This window comes from Capsella rubella, unplaced genomic scaffold (assembly GCF_000375325.1).
Source record: "Capsella rubella cultivar Monte Gargano unplaced genomic scaffold, Caprub1_0 scaffold_2, whole genome shotgun sequence".
NCBI classification, from domain to species: domain Eukaryota; kingdom Viridiplantae; phylum Streptophyta; class Magnoliopsida; order Brassicales; family Brassicaceae; genus Capsella; species Capsella rubella.
This window is the reverse complement of record NW_006238922.1, coordinates 11,909,644-11,933,158: the sequence shown is the minus strand read 5'-3', so window position 1 is coordinate 11,933,158 and position 23,515 is coordinate 11,909,644. Positions and strand designations below refer to the sequence as shown.

General features: G+C 35.1%; 5 protein-coding genes across 5 annotated transcripts; 2 read left to right on the top strand and 3 right to left on the bottom strand.

Moving 5' to 3' along the window:
• Positions 1-395: 395 nt before the first annotated feature.
• Positions 396-1,880, bottom strand: LOC111832184. Its single transcript, XM_023788555.1, has one exon. It carries the CDS (start codon positions 1,860-1,862, stop codon positions 396-398), a length of 1,467 nt encoding a protein of 488 aa, XP_023644323.1. The 5' UTR covers positions 1,863-1,880.
• A 2,532-nt stretch (positions 1,881-4,412) lies between these two features.
• LOC17896185 (transcription initiation factor IIF subunit beta) lies at positions 4,413-6,384 on the top strand. Its single transcript, XM_006300480.2, has 5 exons — positions 4,413-4,738; positions 5,154-5,262; positions 5,357-5,487; positions 5,572-5,646; positions 5,886-6,384. Exons 1-5 carry the CDS (start codon positions 4,514-4,516, stop codon positions 6,156-6,158), a joined length of 813 nt encoding a protein of 270 aa, XP_006300542.1. The 5' UTR covers positions 4,413-4,513; the 3' UTR covers positions 6,159-6,384.
• A 6,968-nt stretch (positions 6,385-13,352) lies between these two features.
• On the top strand, positions 13,353-15,726 carry LOC17896431 (protein WALLS ARE THIN 1). The gene is made up of 6 exons (XM_006302223.2): positions 13,353-13,642; positions 13,757-13,819; positions 13,932-14,048; positions 14,318-14,747; positions 14,846-14,997; positions 15,117-15,726. Exons 1-6 carry the CDS (start codon positions 13,428-13,430, stop codon positions 15,316-15,318), a joined length of 1,179 nt encoding a protein of 392 aa, XP_006302285.2. The 5' UTR covers positions 13,353-13,427; the 3' UTR covers positions 15,319-15,726.
• A 798-nt stretch (positions 15,727-16,524) lies between these two features.
• On the bottom strand, positions 16,525-18,087 carry LOC17896573 (dehydration-responsive element-binding protein 2D). Its single transcript, XM_006302767.2, has one exon. It carries the CDS (start codon positions 17,643-17,645, stop codon positions 17,028-17,030), a length of 618 nt encoding a protein of 205 aa, XP_006302829.1. The 5' UTR covers positions 17,646-18,087; the 3' UTR covers positions 16,525-17,027.
• Positions 18,088-20,165: 2,078 nt separating this feature from the next.
• On the bottom strand, positions 20,166-21,370 carry LOC111832071 (lon protease 2). Its single transcript, XM_023788348.1, has one exon. The coding sequence runs from the start codon at positions 21,211-21,213 to the stop codon at positions 20,371-20,373; it is 843 nt and encodes a 280-aa protein (XP_023644116.1). The 5' UTR covers positions 21,214-21,370; the 3' UTR covers positions 20,166-20,370.
• Between the last annotated feature and the right edge of the window lie 2,145 nt (positions 21,371-23,515).

Genomic DNA, 23,515 nt, shown 5'->3' with positions numbered 1-23,515 from the left:
TGTCTCTTCTTCCAGCCCCACATCTACTGAGTCTTTCCCACACCGCATTTCTTTTACTACCGTCCAGATCACCATAAACCAAGGATAAGAAAAAGTTGGACGCCCCAAACTGTACTTGAGCATCAATCAAATTCTTATCATAAAAGAGAATGTCCAACTGAATACTACTCTTCCAAAAGACAGCTAGTCCACCACATTTCCCAACTGGATCTACTGTGAATAGTCTGTCATAACCCAAAAGACACTGAATATCAAACAGATTATTTCTACACTGCATCGTCTCTATCAAGAACAGAATCTCAGGGAAGTGTTTTTTTACGCAATTCCTTGAGACACGGAATCACCAAGTCTTGAGACCGTCCCAAGCCTTGACAATTCCAACTGATGATGCTCATTTAAACATTGGGCGATCCCTCATGTGGGATCACCTTAAGAGGGTTAAGCTTTGAGAGTTTTGCAGTGCTTGGTCCTCCATCTTCTGCTTTTCGTTTATCCTTCAAGGTTCGTGTCAAATCCAACTGCAGCATCTTATCCTCTACAGGGGTAGCCCCACCTTTAGGCTTTGGTTTTCTCACCCGAGAAGGCGGCCTCTTTCTTTGCTTAGCTTTTTTAGGCTTAGAGCCGGAAGAACCAGCTTCATAGAAGCCAGAACTAAACTCCGTAGCTCTAACCTGAAAAGGCTGCGATAAAGCTAAGAAAGAACCCACCGGATCAGACTCATACAGAGACTCATCTTCCACTAACCAATTCCTATTGGTTTCTGACCTCACATCATTCTTGGATGAAGATACCACATTCCCGGAAAGTTTTTCTCTTAGATCATTGACTCCAGAATTTTCAAATCCAAAAACCAGACCATTCTCAGTATTAATGTCCAAGTGGACAATTGGGGCCTCTTCCATTCTCAGAATAGTTTTCTGAGCAATGGGATCTTTCTCTACCTCCTTGATTGATTTCTGAATTCGATCAGCCTTGACATGCCAGTCTTCATTATTGTTTACTAGTAAGTATTGTCTCATTCCATCTAAAACCTCTGGAGCAATCCTGTGTCTACCTGTTAGAGGATCCAGCCCCACTTGATTTTCCTTCAGGATACCAAACAAGGGATCAGACTCTTTAAGAAAAACAGGTTTCGGCTGCTTGGGGGTACTTGAGCCAGAACGACGAGCTGAAGCTTCATCTTGTCTCTTTTTCACTAGAATAGGACAAACATCTTTCTCATGTGTTAACCTCTGGCACTCGTAACATCTCTTCTGAACCCGCTCGTACTGAAAACGGATCCAAGTGGAACCACCCTTAGGGAGCTTGACTTCCTTAGATCTTCTTAGTGGACGCGAAACATCAAACAGAACTTTAACCCTGACAAACTCTTGCTCTTGCGGTTTGTCTGGGTCAAAAGCTACTTCCTTTACTTCACCAATCAACTCTCCCAGTACTGTGATGGCGCTCACAGTATAATAGTTCACAGGCATATTCCAAATTTGGACCCAGATAGGAATGACCTGTAAGTAGTTCACCGGCGGATCTTCATACCAACGATCAACGGCCAGAGACCAATCATTATAGGTGTGAGTACCCTTTGCTAAAACCTCCAAAAGGTCATGTTCAGAATTGAAAATAAATTGAAACTTCTCATTTGATAATGCTACTCCCCTCATCCTCCCCGGCTTCTGCCATTTCCGAGGCATGTCACGAATAAGGTTCTTCATAGGCTGACACGGAGGATTCAGAGTACGCCCAATCAAGCTTAGAGAGTTACGCTCCATGGAGTTAAACTCTGGCAGATCTGGCATCTCAAAGGGAACCTCTTCTTCTTCTTGTAGGGACATCGCCATAAGAGCTTTATCCATGGCTGAAGACATGATGACGAACTGCGAAACCCAGAAAGGGCACCAATAGCACCAACCGAGTCGAAAAAGTAACCACAGAACTCAACAGGAACACAAAGCGAGAACTCCGGACCGAACAGATCTGAGATACGGAAACTTGGCTCAAGAACAGAAGAAGAACTAAGCAGAAACCCTAGGAAGCCTCTCAAATTCAAGCTAAAAGGGTTAAAACAGCAAGTAAACAGGAGTAAATCGGCTAGGGGGAAAGAGTTTTTCCGGTCTTATGTTCTCTTCAAACCTAATGAAACACACTAGTTGCAAGAGAAGGTCTTAAGCCCAAAAGAGGGTGGTCTGGGGAGGAATCCTAGAGAGAGAACCGAGAAAAATGAAGAAGTGTGTGTATCTGTCTCAATTGAAATATATAACCAAAAACATCTCTGAAAATATGGAAAAAGTTTAGTTAAAATAATGGTCCTGGGCGGCATTAAATCATATTTATGCATTTACTTTTAATTTAGTTTGGTTTGAGATAGTTCCCTAGTTGAAGGCTTGAAGCCAAAAAATTGCGTAGGTATTTTCACATAGGACCCTGTAGTATGGTTTTTACTTTAGATAATATATATCGTGCCATTCCATATTAGGACGTTAAGGTTTAATTATTTGGAGAACGTCAAATTGTGAGTATCATGTGAATGTGTAAACGGATGATAATATAGAGCATTTATATCAAAACTACTTCCCTGCAGAACTATCATAATTTTTAGCTAACTAATTGATTTTTACTTGCATGGATGTGACTATCATTTCGTCTGTAGCTAATCCCCATTTAATAATTTTTTCCTACGATTTAATTTTTAGTATAAATACTGGTCGATGCTGTCTGTTTACAAATGACTGATAGAGACTTTATATTCTGAATAAACTGAAAACGATTTCTGTTTATTCTTATGAAATGATAATTAATAATTTGTTTTTATGTATATATGAACTGGTACTATTAACAATAATAATGATTAGCTGGTACTGTTATAGATTGCTTGATTTAGGACAAGTAAAAATGACAGAGGAGAAAGATGGAAGTTTCTCAAAAACTGTAGAGTGTCTGACTCACGACATGTGATTCATTCTCTGTCGATCAAAAAATAAATGTATAGTTGATATCCAAAAATCATGATCATCTCCTCTGATATTTTACTTAATCTGTTTCGCAAAAGCCCTACGTACAGCCTCATAGGATTAGCCTATATATGGTTCTTCTTTGGAAATACCTGCCCTCTGGTTATCAATTTATTGTAACTAATGTTAACTATTTTATACCGTAGTTTTTTTTTTTTTTGGTAGCATTATTACGTACTGATGACGTGCATGTGGTTCCAATTGTGTAAGTAAGTACTTAGTCATCCTCACAGGTCAAATGTTTGGCATTGTCATTAACTGCCCATTAAAAATACGGTAGGTTAAGTTTGAAATAACTAATAGCTTTCCTGAAAGTTTGAAAGGATAGTTTAGTGAGTAAATTGTTTATTAATTACGTTGGAAAAAAGGGAAATGAATGTGTTAAGAAATTAGCATCAAGAAGACAGTCCAAGACTCGACACATCATTGTGAAAACTGTAAAGAGTAGTCTACGGTGGTCAAAGTGAGAAAACTAAACATCTGTTACATACTTATTACCTAACTCGATTATGATTGATATGACAGTTTCTCTTCTTTTCTTTACCTCAACTCCCTTTTACAAAAACCACATAGATCTTCAAACGCGTCGTTAAAATAGTGACCATGTGAACAAAATTCGCAAATTGATAAGGAACAGTTTTCTTACCAACCAACTTTAGTTTTTTCCCCAAGTTATTAGAAACTTTTTTTTTGGCAATACGTAAATATTTAATACTCTAAAACTATATCAAACAAACATAAAATCCTAATTCGGCGGCCATAAACCAAAATGATATATACATACATACTTAAAGATGAGGGATTGGTCCCCCTTTTGTGCAATGTACATGAAGTAGTAACTGAGTGGTTAGGGTTTCTCATAGATTTAGTTAAGAACTTTCCGAGAATAGTTACTTCTTTGTCATCGTCGTCATCCATTTCTAACTTGGGTATTTTGTTTCCTTTTTTGTCAACAACCTTGGTGTTTTTATCAGCACTATGTGGTCCAAACAAATCTGTATGACTATCCCCACTATCCATTCATATAAGACATACAACATCCATCCATGCATGCTTTATGTATGCAGTATGTACATACATATACGCCTATCAATCATGTCATGTTTACGAATACTTTTTTTTTTCTTTTGTTTCGGTCAAGAAATAACACCATTCTTGTATACCTCTTGAAGAAACGATGAATTCAAGGGTTCACAAATGAATCTAAGAAAACCATAGCTCTACGGAAAATTATGCTAAAGACCCATTTAAAAACTAGGGGTCAGACTTTTGCGAAAATATATGGGCCAAGGCCCAATTATTTCAGCGCCAAAGTCGGTCCGGGTACTTAGTAAACGGGTCGGGTGTCTGTGTGTTTTTCACCTCCGCTTCAAAGTAAGAGAAGACTTAAGTTAGGGTTAAGTCAAAACGACCAATATTAAACACAAATCCGAAACAGAGTTAAGATCAGAGCTCAGAAGAAACCGCGAGAAGAGGATTGAATTGGAGAAGAGAGTTGGAGTAACGATATGGAAGACGACCGAAGTAACCCTCATGAACTCGATTTGGAGAAATCCGATCGCCTGATTTGGTTGATGAAGTGCCCTGTAGTCGTCAACAAGGCGTGGGGGAAGCTAGCTCCTTCGACTTCTTCTTATTCTTCTTCTGTTTATTCTGCTTCTCCAGAATCTAATGACTTAGCGAAGGTTGTTCTTGGCATTGATCTTCTAGAAGATAATTCTTCTTCGCCTGAGGTATATTTTGGTTACATGTTCCATTTTGATTCTCAAGTTCTTGTATTTGAGGTGAGACCCTAGTTAGGCGATTGAGTAGGCATCTCACGAAACTGGATGTTCATGTATGTTGTCCCTTCATATTTCGATGGTTGTGGTCACAAAGTTTGATTTTTTCATGCCAATTTCATTACCCATGTGGTTGATTTTTGAATCTAGCTTAGGGAAAGACCCTTCTGTTGAGTGCTATTTGTTCCTCTTTCAACTTATTTCAATGGCTGTGGTCTCTAGTGTCATCAAAGTTTTAATTTTTCATGCCAATTTCACTGCCCATGTGGTTTGGTTATCAAATCTAGCTTAGGGAAGGATCCTTCTCTAGTGTTGTATTTTGTTCTTTGTTTCTTGCAACTTATTTCCTTGTACTGGTTTCAATCAGTTCACTATGGAGATGAATGGTGCTGAGTTTGGGAACATGCCAAAGAGCTACGCTTTGAACATGTTCAAAGACTTTGTTCCCATGAATGCCTTTTCGGATGTCAATCAAGGTGATTTCCCTATTTTGGTTTTACCTGTCTGATTGATAACATCAGATTTGTCTCTTCGTTTGCTTTTCATCTCATACTAGGCATGCTTCTCTAGTTTATCCAGCTGTTGAAGGAATGGTAGATCACAAATTCGATATGAAGCCATATGGCGAAGACATTGAAGAATATGCAAGGCTTTGTCGGGAGAGAACGAGCAAAGCCATGGTTAAAAATCGACAGATACAGGTATCTAGTTGCACATTCAGGGATTTGTTTTCCTTTAATTCTCCTAGCTCTTTGTTTAGCTAATTATATATGGACTCCTCTTAGGTTATCGATAATGACCGCGGAGTACATATGAGGCCCATGCCTGGAATGCTTGGTTTAGTTTCATCCAATTCAAAGGTAAAATGCTACTCACTATTATCTTCTCAGTGATTCTGCAAATATGAAGTAATCATTAAGATTGTAAATAGTAGTAAAGCAACTATTCAGCTTCAATGCTCATTCTTTCGTCAAAGTAAATACGATTCAGGATGGATACTTCAACTAATGATTTAAAACTTTAATCTTCCGTCTTCATCTTTCCTTTCACCTATCAGCCTTACCAGTGTAGAAGTCTGTGTTTGTGTTTGAATGATCAGGAAAAGAAAAAACCTGCCCCAGTCAAGCAAACCGAGGTGAAGAGGACGAGAAGAGATCGTGGTGAGCTTGAAGCTATAATGTTCAAGCTATTTGAAGGCCAACCTAACTGGACGCTGAAACAGCTTGTACAAGAGACGGACCAACCAGCGCAGTTTCTGAAAGAAATATTGAACGAGCTGTGCGTGTACAATAAGAGAGGATCGAACCAAGGGACATATGAGCTCAAACCTGAGTACAAGAAAAGTGCTGAAGATGACACAGGGGGGCAGTAAAATCAATCCTATATATATGTGCCTTAGTCGTAACATTGTTATAAACCCGGAGTCATATTGATGGAGGTAAAAAAGATTTTAGCAGAGAGGAAAAAAGAAGGTTCTCAATTTGTCAATCGTTTGTTTTTGTATTATAAATTCAAAGAGACAAATATAAAAAGTAAGTGTTTTGTTAATGACATATAACAAAATTACAAAATCATGTGGCGGTTTGGTTGGATGTAAACATATAACGAACACAAAAGTCTTGTCCAAAGAGACTGAGACGTCAATGTCTTCCACTGCTTGAACATGAGGGTGATTGAGCATTTGTAAACGACCTCATTTTCTCCTATAATCTGCGTCCGAAATATCCTCTCTGAAGATTCCAAGTTGTTTTACATTAGAGTCGTAGATTGGGATGATGGATATTAATGGAAAAGACAACAATATAAATGGTAATGTACTTCCCACCTTTGGTTTGTGGCAGACATACTAATCATGTTTGCATTTTGACTTCTCCTCTAACTGTGTATATACTCATTTCAAATGTTTCGATCACGTAAGTGTTGAACGTATCAGAAGAATATAATGACACCACATTTTCTTTCATATGTAATATAGGATTTTTTGGATATTATATTAGGACACAAATTCATCAAATATATGTAACATAATATTAGAACTCGCGCATGGCAAGGTTGTTACTGTTTTAGAAATTAGATGGAGATAGATGCATATGCTAAATTTAGATACTCAAGCGAATCTACATATAATAGGAGGGAGATAATATATGTATGTAGACACTATGAAACTCGATCAACACACCCACTTTCTAAATTTGTTTTCAGTTTTTGCTCATTGTCTCTTAGGCGCAAGTCGAAATATAATTTGATTAGAAAATTTGGTTTTAAAAGATACAGAATCCCTATCTACTTTTACATAAACAATATACCTTTTTGATCATTTAAACAAAGTTTCATTAGATCGGATCTTTTTAATTATAGGCTAAGATCGTATCATATATAATAGGGAACCCTTATATTTTTTACGAGACGAAAACAGTGAAAAAAGCATGCAAAGTTTAGGAATCATCATTATTACTTTAACTGTTAGCAAAATCTTTTTCTTTCCTTTTATTGATGGAGCCTGTGATTGCAAATGTTGAAAAGATTACAATTTCTCTTTGTTTTTTTGACCAAATCACAGAAGTGAACGAAGAATAAAAGCAGAGGAAGATAGCAATGAAGACATGTAAATGTATTTTGTAGTTTTGTTCATTCATTACCTTTGTTTGCTATAAGCCTATAACTGTTAATCTTTATAAAAAAAAAAAATGTTCTGCACATGTTTTTTACAACTATATATGTTCACCTGAACACATAAAAAAGAAGTTGAGAAATAGAAAATAAATTCATGATTTTAAAAGTTATGAGAACTCAATTAAGGTGAGTTTTGTGTTCACTGAAATAGCTTATGGATCACAGAAGCGTGACTTGAGAAAAGTAAGAGACAAAAACAATCATGTTTAAGGTGGAAATATGGTGTTATACAGAAGAAATTAAATTATGACATATTATATCAGTAGTTTAATCATGTCGGACTATCTCTAACTAAGAAATCCCACCAAATTTCCTGTCAAAAATATATAAGTGGATGGGTTGAAATTTCTCATAATTAAGTTATGCATGCATGCCAAACAAAAGCAATCGAGATGAATAAAAACAAAGAAAATATAAAAAGTCAGTATATGTTTGGACTGTCCAAATTGGACATATAGAAGACCTCGCATGCAAAAAGCCAACCCACAAAATAGTTGCAGAAACACCTAATTGCCTAAAAAATAAAATTCCAAATAATATTTTCGTTAACATATTTTTTAAAAAAAAAAAAAAATATGAACAAAACAGTATTAACATTTTTTTCCAAGATAATTGAGTATAAGTTTTTCGTGATTTTTCTAATAAAATTAAGTTTTTGAGAAATCATTTGTAACAAACAAAAAAAGTGTAGAAATATTATGGCCTCATCGTGTAAATTTGCTTAATTTTCGTATATTATTGTGAGTCTAGCTACAACACGTAATAATAGGTCGTCAGATGCAAATATATCTGCTCATTAGTTGACACAAAACCAATTGGCTCCTTTTTCTGTTTTTAAGTCACTTTCCTTTATTTTTTTCATCTGCAAACGAAATTGAAAAATCAGTTTAGACTTTAGACTCCAACAAAAAATGCTTAATATAGTTTCCCGCTAGTTAGTAGTGTTAGCTTTTTACCCCAAGATTGAAACGTTCAGATCGCCAAACCCCATAGTTCTTAGAACCGAAATCAAGAGAAAAGAGAGAGAGAGAGAGAGCTGTTTCTACTAATAAACGTATTGAAATAACGTCAGTGGGTAAAGTGGCATTAGTCTTATAATAATATGTTGAAGGGTCATACTTGTCTCGTCCTTATAGTGTTGTCGTACGTCAAGGTGTCTCCTTAGTGACATCCACTTATCATCACAATCCACAAACGAATCTAAGGACACTCTTGTATTAAACATCAATCAAAGCATCGGATGAATGCTTTACATGCATAGTCTATCTATCTTAAAAGTTGACACCATTAATTCATTGAATTGCATGTGAACTGAACCACTACAGTTATGGCGGTGTACACAGTCATTAAATATGTTCCAGTCTTGCAGAACCGTGTCTACGTTCTTCAGACAATCAGTCGGAACGTTTTATATTTTGTTGATTATGACTGATGATCACAGCCTAATGCAAGATAATTAGCGAGACAATAAGAATCGAAGTTATAACTTGGTCATACTATATATATATATATATAGTGACTCCAAATGTATGCATTGATCTTCGCAAAAATCTCTAAAAGTAATATCATTCTTATAATTAAAAATCTAGGTTAAAAGCTAACAAATCTTTGTTTGCTAAAACTAAAATTCAAAAGAGGAGTGAGAAGAGGAGAGAGAGAGGACGGAGACAAGAAGATTCGCTCGTGGGCGAGCAAAAATGATAAAGAAATGAAATAAAGTGAGGAAAAAAGGAGACAAGGCAATTAAATATCCCAACTAAGATTGGTCTCCCTCGCTCTTCTTCTTCGTCTGCTCGTTACCGGTTACTGTCTAGCTTGATGGGTCCTTAGTCCTTACCCGATCCGTTACTGTCTTGCTGGGTCCTTTACCCGACCCGTTTCTTCATCCTTTACCCGAGAGACTTAAAGATCCATTAAACTTTATACTAAAGAGTAAAAGTGTTTCTATTTTCTTCTTTTTCAACCTATAGAGGGATTTGTTTTCTTCCTTTTTTTTTTTAACTAAACAAGGGTTTATCTTCGGGCTGTCACAAAGACGAACAATGCTAATTAATTCCATCAATTTGTATATAATTAACACTTTTTTAAGCACTAGTTCCGGAAATTATGCTAATTAATAGAAAACCCTTCCGTCTATACCATGAGTCCTTTTATAGCAAATGATGTTTAGTGATCTTTCACACTAGTATTCTTCATTAAGAAACAAACCAAAAGATACTTTCATCTTACTATCATCTATTAAAAAAATTATTATGTTTCGTGTTATGCAATTTTGAGTCAAAATTTGACACTTATTTATGAGTTCAATGCTAGCTTAATTGTTTCGCATAGGTAACAACGAATCATCATTTGAGAATGATATAAAAACTACCTAAAATTATACTAGTATATATAAATCATGAAGCTAGGCTATAGATCTTATGATGGACATATATAAACTTATACCAAAGTAATGTTCTTATGACGGCTTTATTAATGACTGTGGTAAAAAAGATAGAAAATATAGAATGTGTTGGGATCTTCTTCACTAATTGATGCCTTCTGATTCGGTACCATATATATACATGTCATCTCCTAAATCAAAACCTTCACTCTGCATAAATGAAAGAAAGATTCATGCTAAGACCTCTTTGCAAATTTGAAACTTATGTATTTTAGATTTGAAAATTGCCGTATAGTTAATGTAAGGGTCTAAAGAACATCATTATTGCAAGTATCTTAAATATAAATCTTATGATTAATTTAGTATTATAATTAAAAAAAGTATTTTAGCACAATATTTTGTATTTTATATAAGATACATATCTTATCAATTAACCTTATTTTGTATTTAGTTAAATCAAAATTTAATCTGAATTCTTTTAAAGATCCCCATATTAAAGATGGCCTATAGGGTCTCTTCCCGACAAATGGCATTATTGATACGGTTGAGACTTGAGAATACGTGTGCCACTTGCACGGCCAAGGGTTTCACCACATATATACTATTTTCTTCAGTTTTTGTACGTGTTCTTAACTCTTAAGAATACTTCAAAACTAAATAAAGTGATTTCAACAACTTTTTTTTTTGTAAAAATCTATTCTACAAGTATGTAATTTTTTTAAAAAAGGTTGTTGTTTAAAATTTGGTATATGTTGTAATATTACTATTAATTAAGCGGAAAATATGCTATTTTTAGACTACCCCAAAAACAAGTCCCCTTTTTAGGAATTTTTTTTAAAAAGACGGGATATGATTTTATGCATTTATTGAACCTGTTTGAAGCTACGAGCCTACGACTACAAATACTTATTATCAAATATTTTTTTATTATAATTTTACTCTTGTACAGACGATTTCTAAAATTCTAAAAATGCTCACAAAAAAAAATGAACAAAACTTTTAGTGGTATACAAGGAAATTTTCAACTTAATTATGATTTGTATGGAATTTATGTCAAGAAATAAGGATACAAAACTTTAGTTTAGGTTCATCATGATCATGTTAGAATTCTATAGATCTTTATAAAATAGTGCAATTAATGTATATAATATCAAACGTAACGTTAATGTATATATATATATATATATATATATATATATATATATTTAACTATACGTATTATAAGGTAAATACCTTTGTTATTGTTCTTAAACAATTACAACAAGGAAAATATAATAAATAAATGAACGTTATATATTTGTACATCCGAAAACAGTTTTTGTGAAATGAAATTCCACGAACAATTTTTTTAGTCATAATATAATTATATATACGTTGAAGGGGGAAGGAAAAAAAATACATATTAGGTTAGATTTCACGTGGAAGTGCACATGTTTCTGAACACACTTTACTAAACAGTGTCTCTGTGTACGTGTATACATTGTCGATCTCTCCAAACCAAAGATAACAAAACAAAAAAGAAAGAGAAAAATGAAAACATACAAAGCAACCATCCGAATTTTCGATGATTCTATTCTATATGGATACAAAATGTATTTGGAGTTTAGAAATTAATACTAGTAAAGTAATACACACACACACACCTAGATGGCTAGATATATCGAGAGCACAAAGGGAAATAGAAGTAAAGAAAAAAATAATTGAGGACAAATACAGATAATAATATTGGTGTGTAAGCGTGTACATAAATATTGATCGTGTGGGTGTGCCTGCGAAATAAGAGGTACTGTGGGTCTCACGATTCGCTAGTGCGCGTGGGGATCGTCCCTACAAAAATTAATTCTTTATCATAATATATATATATAAGTATTTTCTTAGAAAAATATTTTACAATAAAAGAAAAGTAAAAAAAAAAACATTAAAAGGGAATTTAGGAGTACTGTTATAAGATTGTTAAATCTCCTGGAGACTACTGTACAAGTAATAATTAGTGGCAATGCCATGCTGCTTCCCAAATAAATATCAAAAGGAAAGGACAAACTAAAACCATTATAATGTCTAAAGATATAGTGAGTTCATCATATTGAGGTAAAATACAGTGTAAATAATGATCATATAAATATATATATATTTTGTGCATGCTTTTTAATTTCTATCTAACTTATTATGGTAGTAGTGCCATTTTTTATTCTTCTTCAGATTGAAATGATATTTAGATAAATGGAAGAAAAAATTAAGAAACCATAATGATGATGGTTGGGTTAATGAGTAGTGGCGTGAGGGTTGTCATGTCAGCTAAAACAGCATAAGAAAAAAGAATGTGGGAGACAGCCTTTGCCCTTTACACAAATTTTAAGCTCTCTTCTTTTTATTTTTCTATGTAAAACAATAGTACGTACACTGTTAAATATATATTATTGCGGGGCCTTTGATTTAGTTTTAATTTAATCAACTTTACATTAATTAACAGCTTCATTATATATGGTCGTTTTCCTCGAGTTTAAAATCAATTTAGTTTGTTTTTTATACTAACATTTAGTGGGTGATTAGATTTGTTTTACAATTAAGGTTGGCTGTTTTAGACATTTGAGGACGCATATGAGTAACTTACCAATTCAGCATTTTACGAAACAAAAATGTTAAACATAACATCTAAAACTTTGGCATATATGTTTGTTATTTGTTGAAATGTCTTCAAAATTTGTGATTTCAGACCATATTTTTCTTTACAAAGTGCATATGTAACTTATAAAGTGAGACGTTGCCACTTTATGAACGGTTTAGAATTTGGAACCGCCGAATTTTCTTCAAATTATATTTACAAAAAAAAGGGTTTGACAAACTGAAAACGGTAACTGTGAATTTGTGATGATGTTGGCATTATAAGTTTGACCGGACTATATATATTTCCAAAACCAAAATTGAAGGCTATGCCAAATAGTGCACGATAATTTTTCAATTCTTGAGGTTTCTTAAATCTAGATGTCCAAAAACACGATTGTTTTACTTTAACATCTCAACAGTTTTACTTACATAAATTAGGTCAAACTATTAAAGTTGTTTCTTTTTTAAAGAATTTTCCTGAAATGTGTTTTTTCGGCCAAATTATAATGGATACAATAATATATAGTAAAACACAGAATAACGAAAATTAACCTATTTTATCACACTTAACGATATATAACCAATAGCAAATAATAATATAAATCAAAATTTTAATTTTTCCCAAATCCATGTCATAATTCATAATCAAGGAGTGGGATGTTGCCATTATACCAAAATAACAAATTTTGTATGTACATAAAAAAGGATCGGAAACAACAACAAAAACATAAATGTACCTAAATCCATACAATTATTTTCAATACATTTCTTTTTCACATTGTTATAATTAGGTTTAATAGAGCAACCATATTAGAAATCTCAAGCTTGGTGGTTCCCCACAAGCAAAGACGGGAGAATGAGATAGCTATCTACCTATATTTATATCTCCTCATCTCCACTCTTTTTCCTCAATCAACACACACACAGATATCAAAACACAGTGATCATTCTCTCCTTCTCCGTTGTCTCAGTTCGTATCCAATGGCGGATAACAACGATAACCGGAGATCGATATGGGGAGTCCCGGAGAAGCTTCAGCTTCACATAGCTATGCTAACTTTGCAATTCGGTTACGCCGGGTTCCACGTGGTGTCTCGAGCTGCTCTCAACATGGGCATCAGTAAACTCGTCTTCCCTGTTTATCGTAACATCATCGCCTTGCTTCTTCTCCTTCCCTTCGCTTACTTCCTCGAAAAGTAACCTTTTATATATTTTTTTCACTTCTTCTTTAGTTATTACAAACCCTATTTTTTTCTTTCTTAGTTCAGTTGTTAGTAATTTAATTACCATACTTAAATTGTGTTATTTAGGAAGGAGAGACCAGCGATTACTCTCAACTTTCTCATCCAGTTCTTCTTTTTGGCACTCATCGGGTATACAAAGATAGATATATAAATTAATATCCTTCACTCTGATCTTCTTTTCAATAACAAAACTGGATTAGTTATTAATAGACTTTGTTAATAATGAACTATTACACGACAGAATAACAGCGAACCAAGGGTTTTACTTGTTGGGACTCGAAAACACTTCACCAACATTTGCGTCTTCCATGCAAAACTCTGTTCCCGCCATTACCTTTCTCATGGCTGCTCTTCTCAGGTAATTTTGATTAATTCCATCTCCATGATCTCTCTTTTTATTACTCTATTTTAAATACTAACTCGAATCCAAATAATAATAATAATAATATTTAAATCTTATGATACAGATAGGATATCTCACTTTAATAATGTTCATCTGACTTGTCAACATACCATATGTAGATAATATTTATACGTAGACAAACATTAAATGACATATTAATTTAATTACAAACAAAATAGTGATAAGTGATAACCATAGTAGTAACAAACTGTTCATGTGTACAGGATTGAGAAAGTACGACTAAACAGAAGAGACGGTATCTCCAAAGTCTTAGGAACAGCTCTCTGCGTCGCCGGAGCTTCCGTCATCACTCTCTACAATGGTCCAACCATCTACACTCCCACCAGCCACCTCCACGCTCACTTACTCACCACAAACTCCGCTGCCTCCGCCGTATTAGCGCCGTTAGGAGATGCCGCGCCCAAGAACTGGACACTTGGCTGCCTCTACCTAATCGGTCACTGTCTCTCGTGGTCCGGATGGCTCGTGTTCCAAGCTCCGGTTCTTAAATCTTACCCGGCGAGGCTCTCGGTTACGTCTTACACATGTTTCTTCGGAATCATTCAATTCTTGATCATTGCTGCTTTCATGGAAAGAGACTCACAGGCTTGGGTTTTCCACTCCGGTTGGGAGCTTTTCACCATCCTCTATGCCGTTCGTTTCTTCAATCTATCTAAATTACAAATATTTTGTTTTTACCCCTGAAGTTTCAAACTGGCATATTTAGTCCTTACGAATTTGGTTGATCTCAGGGAATCGTAGCGTCTGGAATCGCTTTTGCGGTTCAGATTTGGTGTATTGACAGAGGGGGTCCAGTCTTCGTTGCTGTTTACCAACCTGTTCAGACTCTTGTCGTTGCGATCATGGCTTCACTTGCGTTAGGCGAAGAGTTTTACTTGGGCGGGTATGTCAAACGAATATAATAAAATCAAGCGGTTTTATTTTCAAATTTAATTTTACTCCAAGGACCTAAACGAGAAATAAACGTTAGTTTTTACCACGTGGCGGTTTTTCTAATGGCAGGATCATAGGAGCGGTCTTGATCATAGCGGGGCTTTACTTCGTATTGTACGGTAAGAGCGAAGAGAGGAAATTTGCAGCGCTCGAGAAGGCGACGATCCAGTCACCCGCGGAGCATGGTATCGAACGTGCACCTGTTTCTCGCAACTCCATCAAGTCGTCCATCACAACTCCACTACTCCATCAGTCAACGGACAACGTTTGACTAAATTGGACAGCTAATAATTACAAATGCCATCACCCAATTAAAAAGGGAGCAATGGTGTTGCTGTTGTGTTTTATGACTTTTGCTGTGTCTGCTTTTTTTTTTTTTTTTTTATTATTAGTGTTTTCTCTTCTTCTTTTTTAAATTATTAATTACCTAAGAAAGGTTTTTGAGAAAGGAAGAAAAAAGAAAAAAAATGGTGGATGAGACATCATTGTTCATGAGGATGAAGATGATGATGATGATGGTGGTGAAGCAGACTATGTGGGGAGCTTTGGATTGGGACTTTTCTATTTATAATATCTGGTTGATATATTAGTGCCATTTTTCTTATGATTTCCTTTTCCTTACTTTCCGATCATGATCAATAGAATGTTATAATTTGCATTAATGATCTTTTTTACTAAATTATCACTGTCGGGATATTCAGTTCGGAGGATTATAAGATCAAACGATTTGTTCTTAATTTGAAGTAAATCATCTTTCAAAATTGTAAAAAAGTGCTCTATATTTTAAGAAATCTAAAACAGACAAACTTGTTAAATATCCACAAAAGCTTTGCATACAAACTTAGCGGAATGGAGCCAATGAAATAACATTTTAAACATTAAAATATAACTGTTGAATACCAAAATTTTATAACTTCACATCTAAAATTAAATCAAACCTACTATTATATAATACATTTGGACCAATCCATTTATAAATATATACCAATTGTCTTTTGACTTTTGAGCTGAACCTGAAGGTCCATAATTTTTAGCATGGTCTTCAAAATTCAAAAGACTCGAGATAACTATGTTTTTCTACGTGAATATTTAATTTGGTCCCATAGTACAATTTCGTTCGACGTAGACTGGTAAAACAGCATTATATCAAAGAGAACGAATTAATAATTCCACAATAGTTCCTCTTACTTATCAAATATCATATACTAGTATATCAAAAAATATCATATACTTTTCTCTTAATATAAACAATTTGATTAACAAAATTTCTTCATATACATAAGCGAAGACACATATATCTTTTCTTTTTATTTCTTTTGATATCTGGCAGAGAGATATGAAACCAGAATTTACATTTTAGTCGACATGTGGATTCAGGATTTGGTTTTCGCTCTCAACCATTAGGGGTTTTAAATCATATGTAGTAGGCATTAGGTAGAGACCATATATAATGGGCTGAATATATAGATTTTGGACCGACCATAAACGGGCCAGGTTTATATAATGTGATAAACATTGCCCATGAGGTACACAATTCTCAGAGGGTTACATATATGACATCTCACAAAGACGAAGGTAAAGGTGTAAAGAGAAAAAGGAAAATATAAGAAGCAAACACACAACAAACGAGACAATATAGTCAAAAACTGAAAGCCCATCGAAAACAGAGACATATGTGGTCTTAACATTGACCGTTACACACAACGTAAACATCCCGTTTTCTTTATACAGATACATTGCACTTCACGTTTTCCCCATGACACATATTTAGCTTTGAGACAAACAACTGTCGTTTTTGTTTCTATGTTTCTTGGTGAAGTAAGTATCTGCTTTTACACTACAGACAAACGACATTTATATATGTGCACATATATAATTACATGGAGCTGGTGTATATATATAAACCTAGATCATCACGGTGATTATATTTGTATATATATGTAGTTTGTATATGATAATTAACTAGAGTTCAGTGACACCTCAAAGTGGGGAATGAAAGGAATCCCAATTAGAATAGCCACCGGAAATACAAGTATCAAACCGAGAAATATCATTATCTCCTTCATTAACCCATGGAAACCCTAACGATATTGTAGCTTCTTCCCATATAGAAGAGTCATCCATTACCGGCAAATCCACATTTATATGCTCCCATGATATCTCCTCTGCCACTCTTCCACATAATGACATCTCGTTGGATGAACACGGCGACTCGGAGTCGCTGCTTTTTCCACCGGTGTTGCTGCTTGGTGCCGTCTGGGATGCTTGAGACGACGCCGTTTCAGGGTAACTTCTTAAGGACTCAGGGAGGTTAAGGTGAGCCTCAGGACCATAGAGCTTACGAGCTGCGGAGTCATAAGCCAACGCAGCTTCCCGGGAGGTGTCAAAGGTACCGAGCCAAAGACGAGCTCCTCTGTTAGGCTCACGGATCTCAGCGACCCATTTTCCCCAAGTGCGTTGTCTAACACCTTTGTAGGTGCAAGACGCGTTGTCAGGTCCACCTTTACCTCTCATGCAGCCTTTCCTCGAACTAGCTTGGACAGTTCGCTGTTTCTTGTTAGCACCAACCATCATGACCTTTGGCTCTATGGAGGACATGTACGGATGTATGTTGACAGCTCGAAAGTGATGTTGTGTGAAGATTTTTTGTGAGTGATAAGGCAAAGACAGGAGTTACTGGGTAGGTGTGTATATATAGTGGAACAGAGTGATGAAACGTGGCGTGGAGAAGATATAGCTGGCGCAGACATGACGGAGGGTCGTGTCGCGAGGAGGAAGCTGGTGTTGTGTTTGTAATCCTAACACTTGTCTCGAGAGACCCTTCTCTTTTTGGCAACAGTGATCGTAAACCAGCAGAGAGAGACTATTTGAGAATTTCGAAAAAGAAAAGAGAGAGAGATATGGATAAGGTCATCCACGATTGGGGAAATATACAAAAATATATCACTATTAAGGGTTCGTCGTGTGAACGCTTTGAACACCAAGCTTTTTATTTTATTATATACCAAACCTAGCTTAGATTTAAAATTAGCTACAAATGAAAATATGGAGTTACATTATTTAATAGCTAACTCAAAAAATGTAAAAAACTAACTATAAGAACCAATAGAACCACCAAGTTCTTTCTTGCTATATCATATCAATTTTTTGGCAAACAAATCATATTAACTAACTAAGTCGTAACAGTTAATAAGAAGATTAAGAAAGAGACGTAGGTTTCTTTTCCTAAACTCCCCCGTACGTTAAGGCACCAATACTTTTTTGCTTGATGTTATCCCATTCTCTAGCTACTTTAACTGCCACGTGGAAAAACATAAAAATTTACAAGTAATGTATGAGTGTAAAGAGTCAGTCATGTGGCGGCTATATGTCCACGAAACTAAACGTACGGCCCCGAAGGTTCCTCGAGAGAAGACACAAAGTTGAATTTTTACTTCTCGTTCTTTACAAAACATTTGTGGTCGAGACACACGTGAAAAGTCGGCCTCTTCTCATATGTTTTACAACTGATGAGTACAAAGCTCCTGGTTTCAATTATCTCAACAATTTCTTTTTCAATTATATATTATAGTTTTCAATTTCAAGTAGTTTTTTTCTCAGATAGATTAGTGTGAAATCAAACTATAAGCTTTGTTAACAAAATAAATCAATTTAATTTTCAAACAAAAATCTATTAACTACTATCTTTTATTTTTGGCAAAAATAGATATGGGAGAGGAGCAAGGAGAAAAATAGAGACTAAATACAGATGTAATGTCTAAGAGCAACCACAACAGGGATTTAAACATGGGTTCTCTATGTTGTTGACATAAAAATTAAATCAATTTATAATTTAATTAGAGAGTATTGACTCTCAATAGAGAGTCTTTTAATGGGTGAAGAGTCGATGACATGACGGTTTATGAGTAGCCGAAGTATAAAATATTGTAAAGAACCCACAACGTGACTTTACAATATTGTGGATGGTATTAATGCATGACTAAAAAGGTAAAACATATATGCTCCAAAAAGTCAAAACATACATACAATTACATGGACAAGGTAAACATAATTTGTTTAGCTACCTTGTGGCTTGTTCTGCATCGGCTCAGCCTGTCTCGTGAGTTACTGATATCTAAAGATGTCGGAACAGGGCAGACGTTTGTATATTTGTCTTTGTGAAGATAATCCGTGTTGTACTTAATTAGTTTTGTGTGTTTTGGATGATGTTTGCGTGTATATACCAAATGATTAATTTTAAGTGGACTTTAATCTTGACTTGGTTTTAATTACACCTACCTTTGCAAGCAATCATCTTTGTTTTTCAATTCTTCCAAGGTATTTTTTTTTTTTTTTTTCGTTTTAAGATTGACCTTAATGTCTTCACTTTGAGTACTGAGCTTAATCTCTTGATTTTGATGAGTTAAAACCTTGTTATTCCTGGGTCAATGTCTTCGATAAGTAGTATTTAAATTTTAAGGATCTGATATTATTTTCCTTTAATTTTATTTCATATAAACAGACGTTTGATACTATAGTTTTGCTAGTCCTTTTCTTTGTGGTAAAACAGTTAAGACAACAATTGATAGACTTATTCAACTTCCTACTTTTGTGAACCATGGACTACAGGGCTAGGCTCCATATTCTCATGACCAGACAACACTCTGTGGCATAGATACACATTAATCAGGTTATTTATATTCTTAGAAAACCAGACGATCAAACTGATTCCACTCCAGTGCCTAATCACGCAAACAAGAACACTTAGGAATCCATAACTTAAGCAGTTTATTCAAACCCATTGGTAAGTTTCCACTTGATTTCTACACTAAAAATATACAATGCTACTCACCAAAGTACCATTGCTAGGAATATGCAAATAAACGGATAAGCTTAGAATCATAGATAGGTTGTCACAAAAATATAATAAACATACTGTAAATGATGGTATATACAGAACAACCAACACTACACTTATTAGTCTCTCTACATGAGTTGTAGCAGAGTAAACATTCTCTGATTCAGTGAACATGAGAACATCTCTTTCTACTTATAGCCAGTTTGTTCAGACTAATCTAGGCTTCAACTCAAGAGAAGCGCAACACTTTTGTACTCAATTCAGCTATAAGCTCATCAAACTCCCAAAACATCATCTAATACCCACCAAAATCACCATAATTTACAACAAATTAATTATTACACTTTCCGAACTTTGCAGTTTTTTTATAAAATTCGTATATCCAATTACTGGCAAACCTCAATATAGCAAACGCAGAAACAGAGAGAAAGAGAGAGATTCAGATATTTTTTTATGTACCAGAGTTGGTAAAAGAAGACACACTAATTAAGACGACGAAGGAAACACATCTTTAACAGCAGAAGCTGCAGTCAAGTAATTAAGTGTATTCCTCAACGTCTCTCTTTCTCTCTTTAACCTAGCTGCGGTATCTTCAAGCTCAAGCAACGCTTGCTGCTCTCTAGGAGCTCCTTCAAACGTACTTCCGACAAAGAACGAGAACGGCGTCGGAAACTGATTTCTCCTCAGATCTTGCACTTCCTTCTCAGCCTTCCCGTTCAATCTATTCGACAACCGAATCACTTCTTTCATCAAAACTTCGACCTCGTTCGCTAACGAATCAAGATTCTCTTCACCTGAAGGACGATCTTCAAGCCACGTCACTTCTCCGACAAGGTAAGGCTTCGTACGGACGACATTAGTGACACGGAAGCGTTCTTGACCTTTGCAGATTAAAAAGAACCGATCATCAACTAAGCGCTCGTGTTTCACGACTTCGCCTACACAGCCTACTTCAGCGGCGGATCCGGAGACGGAGTCGGAGTAAACGATGCCGAACTTGAGATCGGATTGGAGGAGAGTGTGCATCAGGATACGGTAACGGAACTCGAAGATCTGGAGAGGGAGGATAGCTCCGGGGAAGAGAACGAGTGGGAGTGGGAAGAGAGGTAGCTCGACGATGTCATCGGATTTCGGAGATTTCGCGTTGTGATGCTTCTCGGAGAAAGAAGAAGATGAACATCTGAAGGAGGAACTGAGCTTACAACGCCGTAACGGAGATATAAATCTAGGGTTGAAGGAAGAGGAGTGATACGGTGGCTTGGATTTGAAGGAAGGTGATGGAGATAGTGAAGTTGAAGAGGGTGAAGAGACTATGTGTGGAAGCGCCATTACAGGGGAAGAGACAGACCGAAGTAAGTAAAAGAAAAAAGAAAAAAAAAACTAAATCCTTATTTGAAATTTTTTTTTTTTCTCTACTTGACATGTCGTTGTTTGTATTAACAAGTGATAGGTTGTTTGTTTTTTTTTTCGGGGTTGGGTTGTGGATAATAAACGAGAGGAGAGGAAGAAGAAGTGGATGTGATTCTGAATATTCCACGAGTAAGAGACTTTATATTATCCATCTACAAACATTATTGTAATGCCACGTGTTCTTTTTAGATTACGAAATCACATAATTAAGAGAAAATTAAGCTTAATGATAGAAGTAATGACGCTTTTGCTCTTACCGTCTTCATCTTGACAGAGGAAAAAATAATGTTTAAGTTGGGAGATTACAAAATGGTTCATAATTTCATTCGTCCGGTGTAACACATCTGTGTGGACGCGGCACTCTCATCACTCGGCCGATAAGAGTTACAAGATGGATGAATAACGAAGGCTTTGTGCTTGTGGTAGCTTCAATGAATGTTGTGAGAGGGCCTATAAAGAAAGGCCCAACTCAACCGACCCAACTAAATTAAGAAAAGTAAACAGTTGAATTGATTATACAGATATATAAATGAACAAGGATGGCCCATAAATATACCCATTGTACAAAATGACCCAATATATAAGAAGATAGGTTCCATTAGCTGAAGCATACTTACAAAATATTTCGACACTTGCTGCTGCCAAGTGAAATTTGTCAACTGTCCGTCGACTAGACTATAGTACATATCTGAAAAAGACATATGCGTAAAGAGAAGAATAAAAGAAGAAGGAAGTAGTTTCAGAAATTGAAGTTAAAAAAAGAGAACCACGAATCAATGGGGAGATTAATTATAGGAGACCGATAGAAGTGTACAGTAGGATAAAGACGAGTCCCAAGGCACGTGGGCTTTTGGAATCGTTATTGTCTATGTTTGCGACAAAACCATGCTTATGCAAACAATTCAATCGCCATCTTTTTATTTACAGAAACAAAACTAATCATCGCTTTCGTCAAAGGACGAATCAGTGGTTTCATCTCAATGTATTTTCCTAAATAATGATAAAATATCTTTTGTAATAGAGAGAGCTTCGGACAAACCATTTGTCATGTTTTTCTTTTTTTTCTTTTTTGTTACGATATATAATATTAGTTTGACGTTTTCAGACCTTTAGTTTTTATTTTCTAGGCAAGATCTTTTGTAAATATTTGATGATAGAGTTATATTTTTTTTTATCTTTCAGAATAGCTCACTATATATATATACCCTTTTGCTCACTATATATACTCCCATCACTTATACCATTAAACTTCCAATGAGGCAATAAGTTTCGACCACACAACATATGCAAAGAGATTTTTTTTTTCATTTTTGGTGGGATATAGAAATGAATATTTGGATGAAGGAAAAATGTGATGTGTATCCCAACACAAAAGCATCATAAAAGTCCACTGTTATTATTATTATTTTTTAAGAGTTTGGAGATTTTCGGAGAATGATTGGCCAAAATGTGATGTCGATGGAGGCTTTGGGTTTTAGCTTTGGTCCAAACCTTTCAATTGGGGTACACTCCAAACACTCAATTCACGTCGACAATGAAAAGGGGAAACCAAAAAGAACAAATCACTATTAGAAACACATAGCCATAATATAGGAAAAACACAAGATCCCCTTCGCGATGATTGATATCCGTAACAAGATGAAAGCTTCAGAGAATCTTATACAGTTTTCACATTCATAAAACAAAAGTAACAGACATATTTATTCTTACTACTATATTATTTTTATACTATGAACTTAAAAGGCGTGTGGTTCTTTTATATGATTGACCAAACTATATAAGTATGTCAACATATATTTTTAATTACAAGTTTTCATATATACATTGAAAATTGACCAAGTTTCAAACTTAATAATTTTTGTTTTGTCAAGAACATGAGATATGCAAGTTTAAACTCAGATGGTAATTGGTAACACAACAACAACCAGTACTACCAAATATGCTGTATATTTTTGGCATAAACATTACAGTTATAGATCTTCTGTTGTAAATATAGAAGAAGCTAGAGTAATCGTAGGTTAGTCCCCCTATGTTTTTTGTCAACTAGTTATTTTCATTTAAAAACCAGAAATTTCTTATTTATTTGTTTCTATCCTTTAGTTAGTGTCAACTGGTTAGTTCTTTTCAGTAATATACATGGGAATATACTGCTTCGCCTTATTCTACTAACTATAAGCTTAAAAATTGAGAAGACTTTTTTGCAAAAATAACTCGTTTTGTT

Coding starts and splice junctions, on each gene's coding strand:
- LOC111832184 (XM_023788555.1), bottom strand. CDS start 1,862: ATGTCTTCAGCCATGGATAAAGCTCTTATGGCGATGTCCCTACAAGAA.
- LOC17896185 (XM_006300480.2), top strand. CDS start 4,514: ATGGAAGACGACCGAAGTAACCCTCATGAACTCGATTTGGAGAAATCC. Junction 4,739..5,153: donor ATAATTCTTCTTCGCCTGAG/GTATATTTTGGT, acceptor GGTTTCAATCAG/TTCACTATGGAGATGAATGG. Junction 5,488..5,571: donor TTAAAAATCGACAGATACAG/GTATCTAGTTGC, acceptor GACTCCTCTTAG/GTTATCGATAATGACCGCGG.
- LOC17896431 (XM_006302223.2), top strand. CDS start 13,428: ATGGCGGATAACAACGATAACCGGAGATCGATATGGGGAGTCCCGGAG. Junction 13,820..13,931: donor TTCTTTTTGGCACTCATCGG/GTATACAAAGAT, acceptor ATTACACGACAG/AATAACAGCGAACCAAGGGT. Junction 14,748..14,845: donor TTTTCACCATCCTCTATGCC/GTTCGTTTCTTC, acceptor GGTTGATCTCAG/GGAATCGTAGCGTCTGGAAT.
- LOC17896573 (XM_006302767.2), bottom strand. CDS start 17,645: ATGTCCTCCATAGAGCCAAAGGTCATGATGGTTGGTGCTAACAAGAAA.
- LOC111832071 (XM_023788348.1), bottom strand. CDS start 21,213: ATGGCGCTTCCACACATAGTCTCTTCACCCTCTTCAACTTCACTATCT.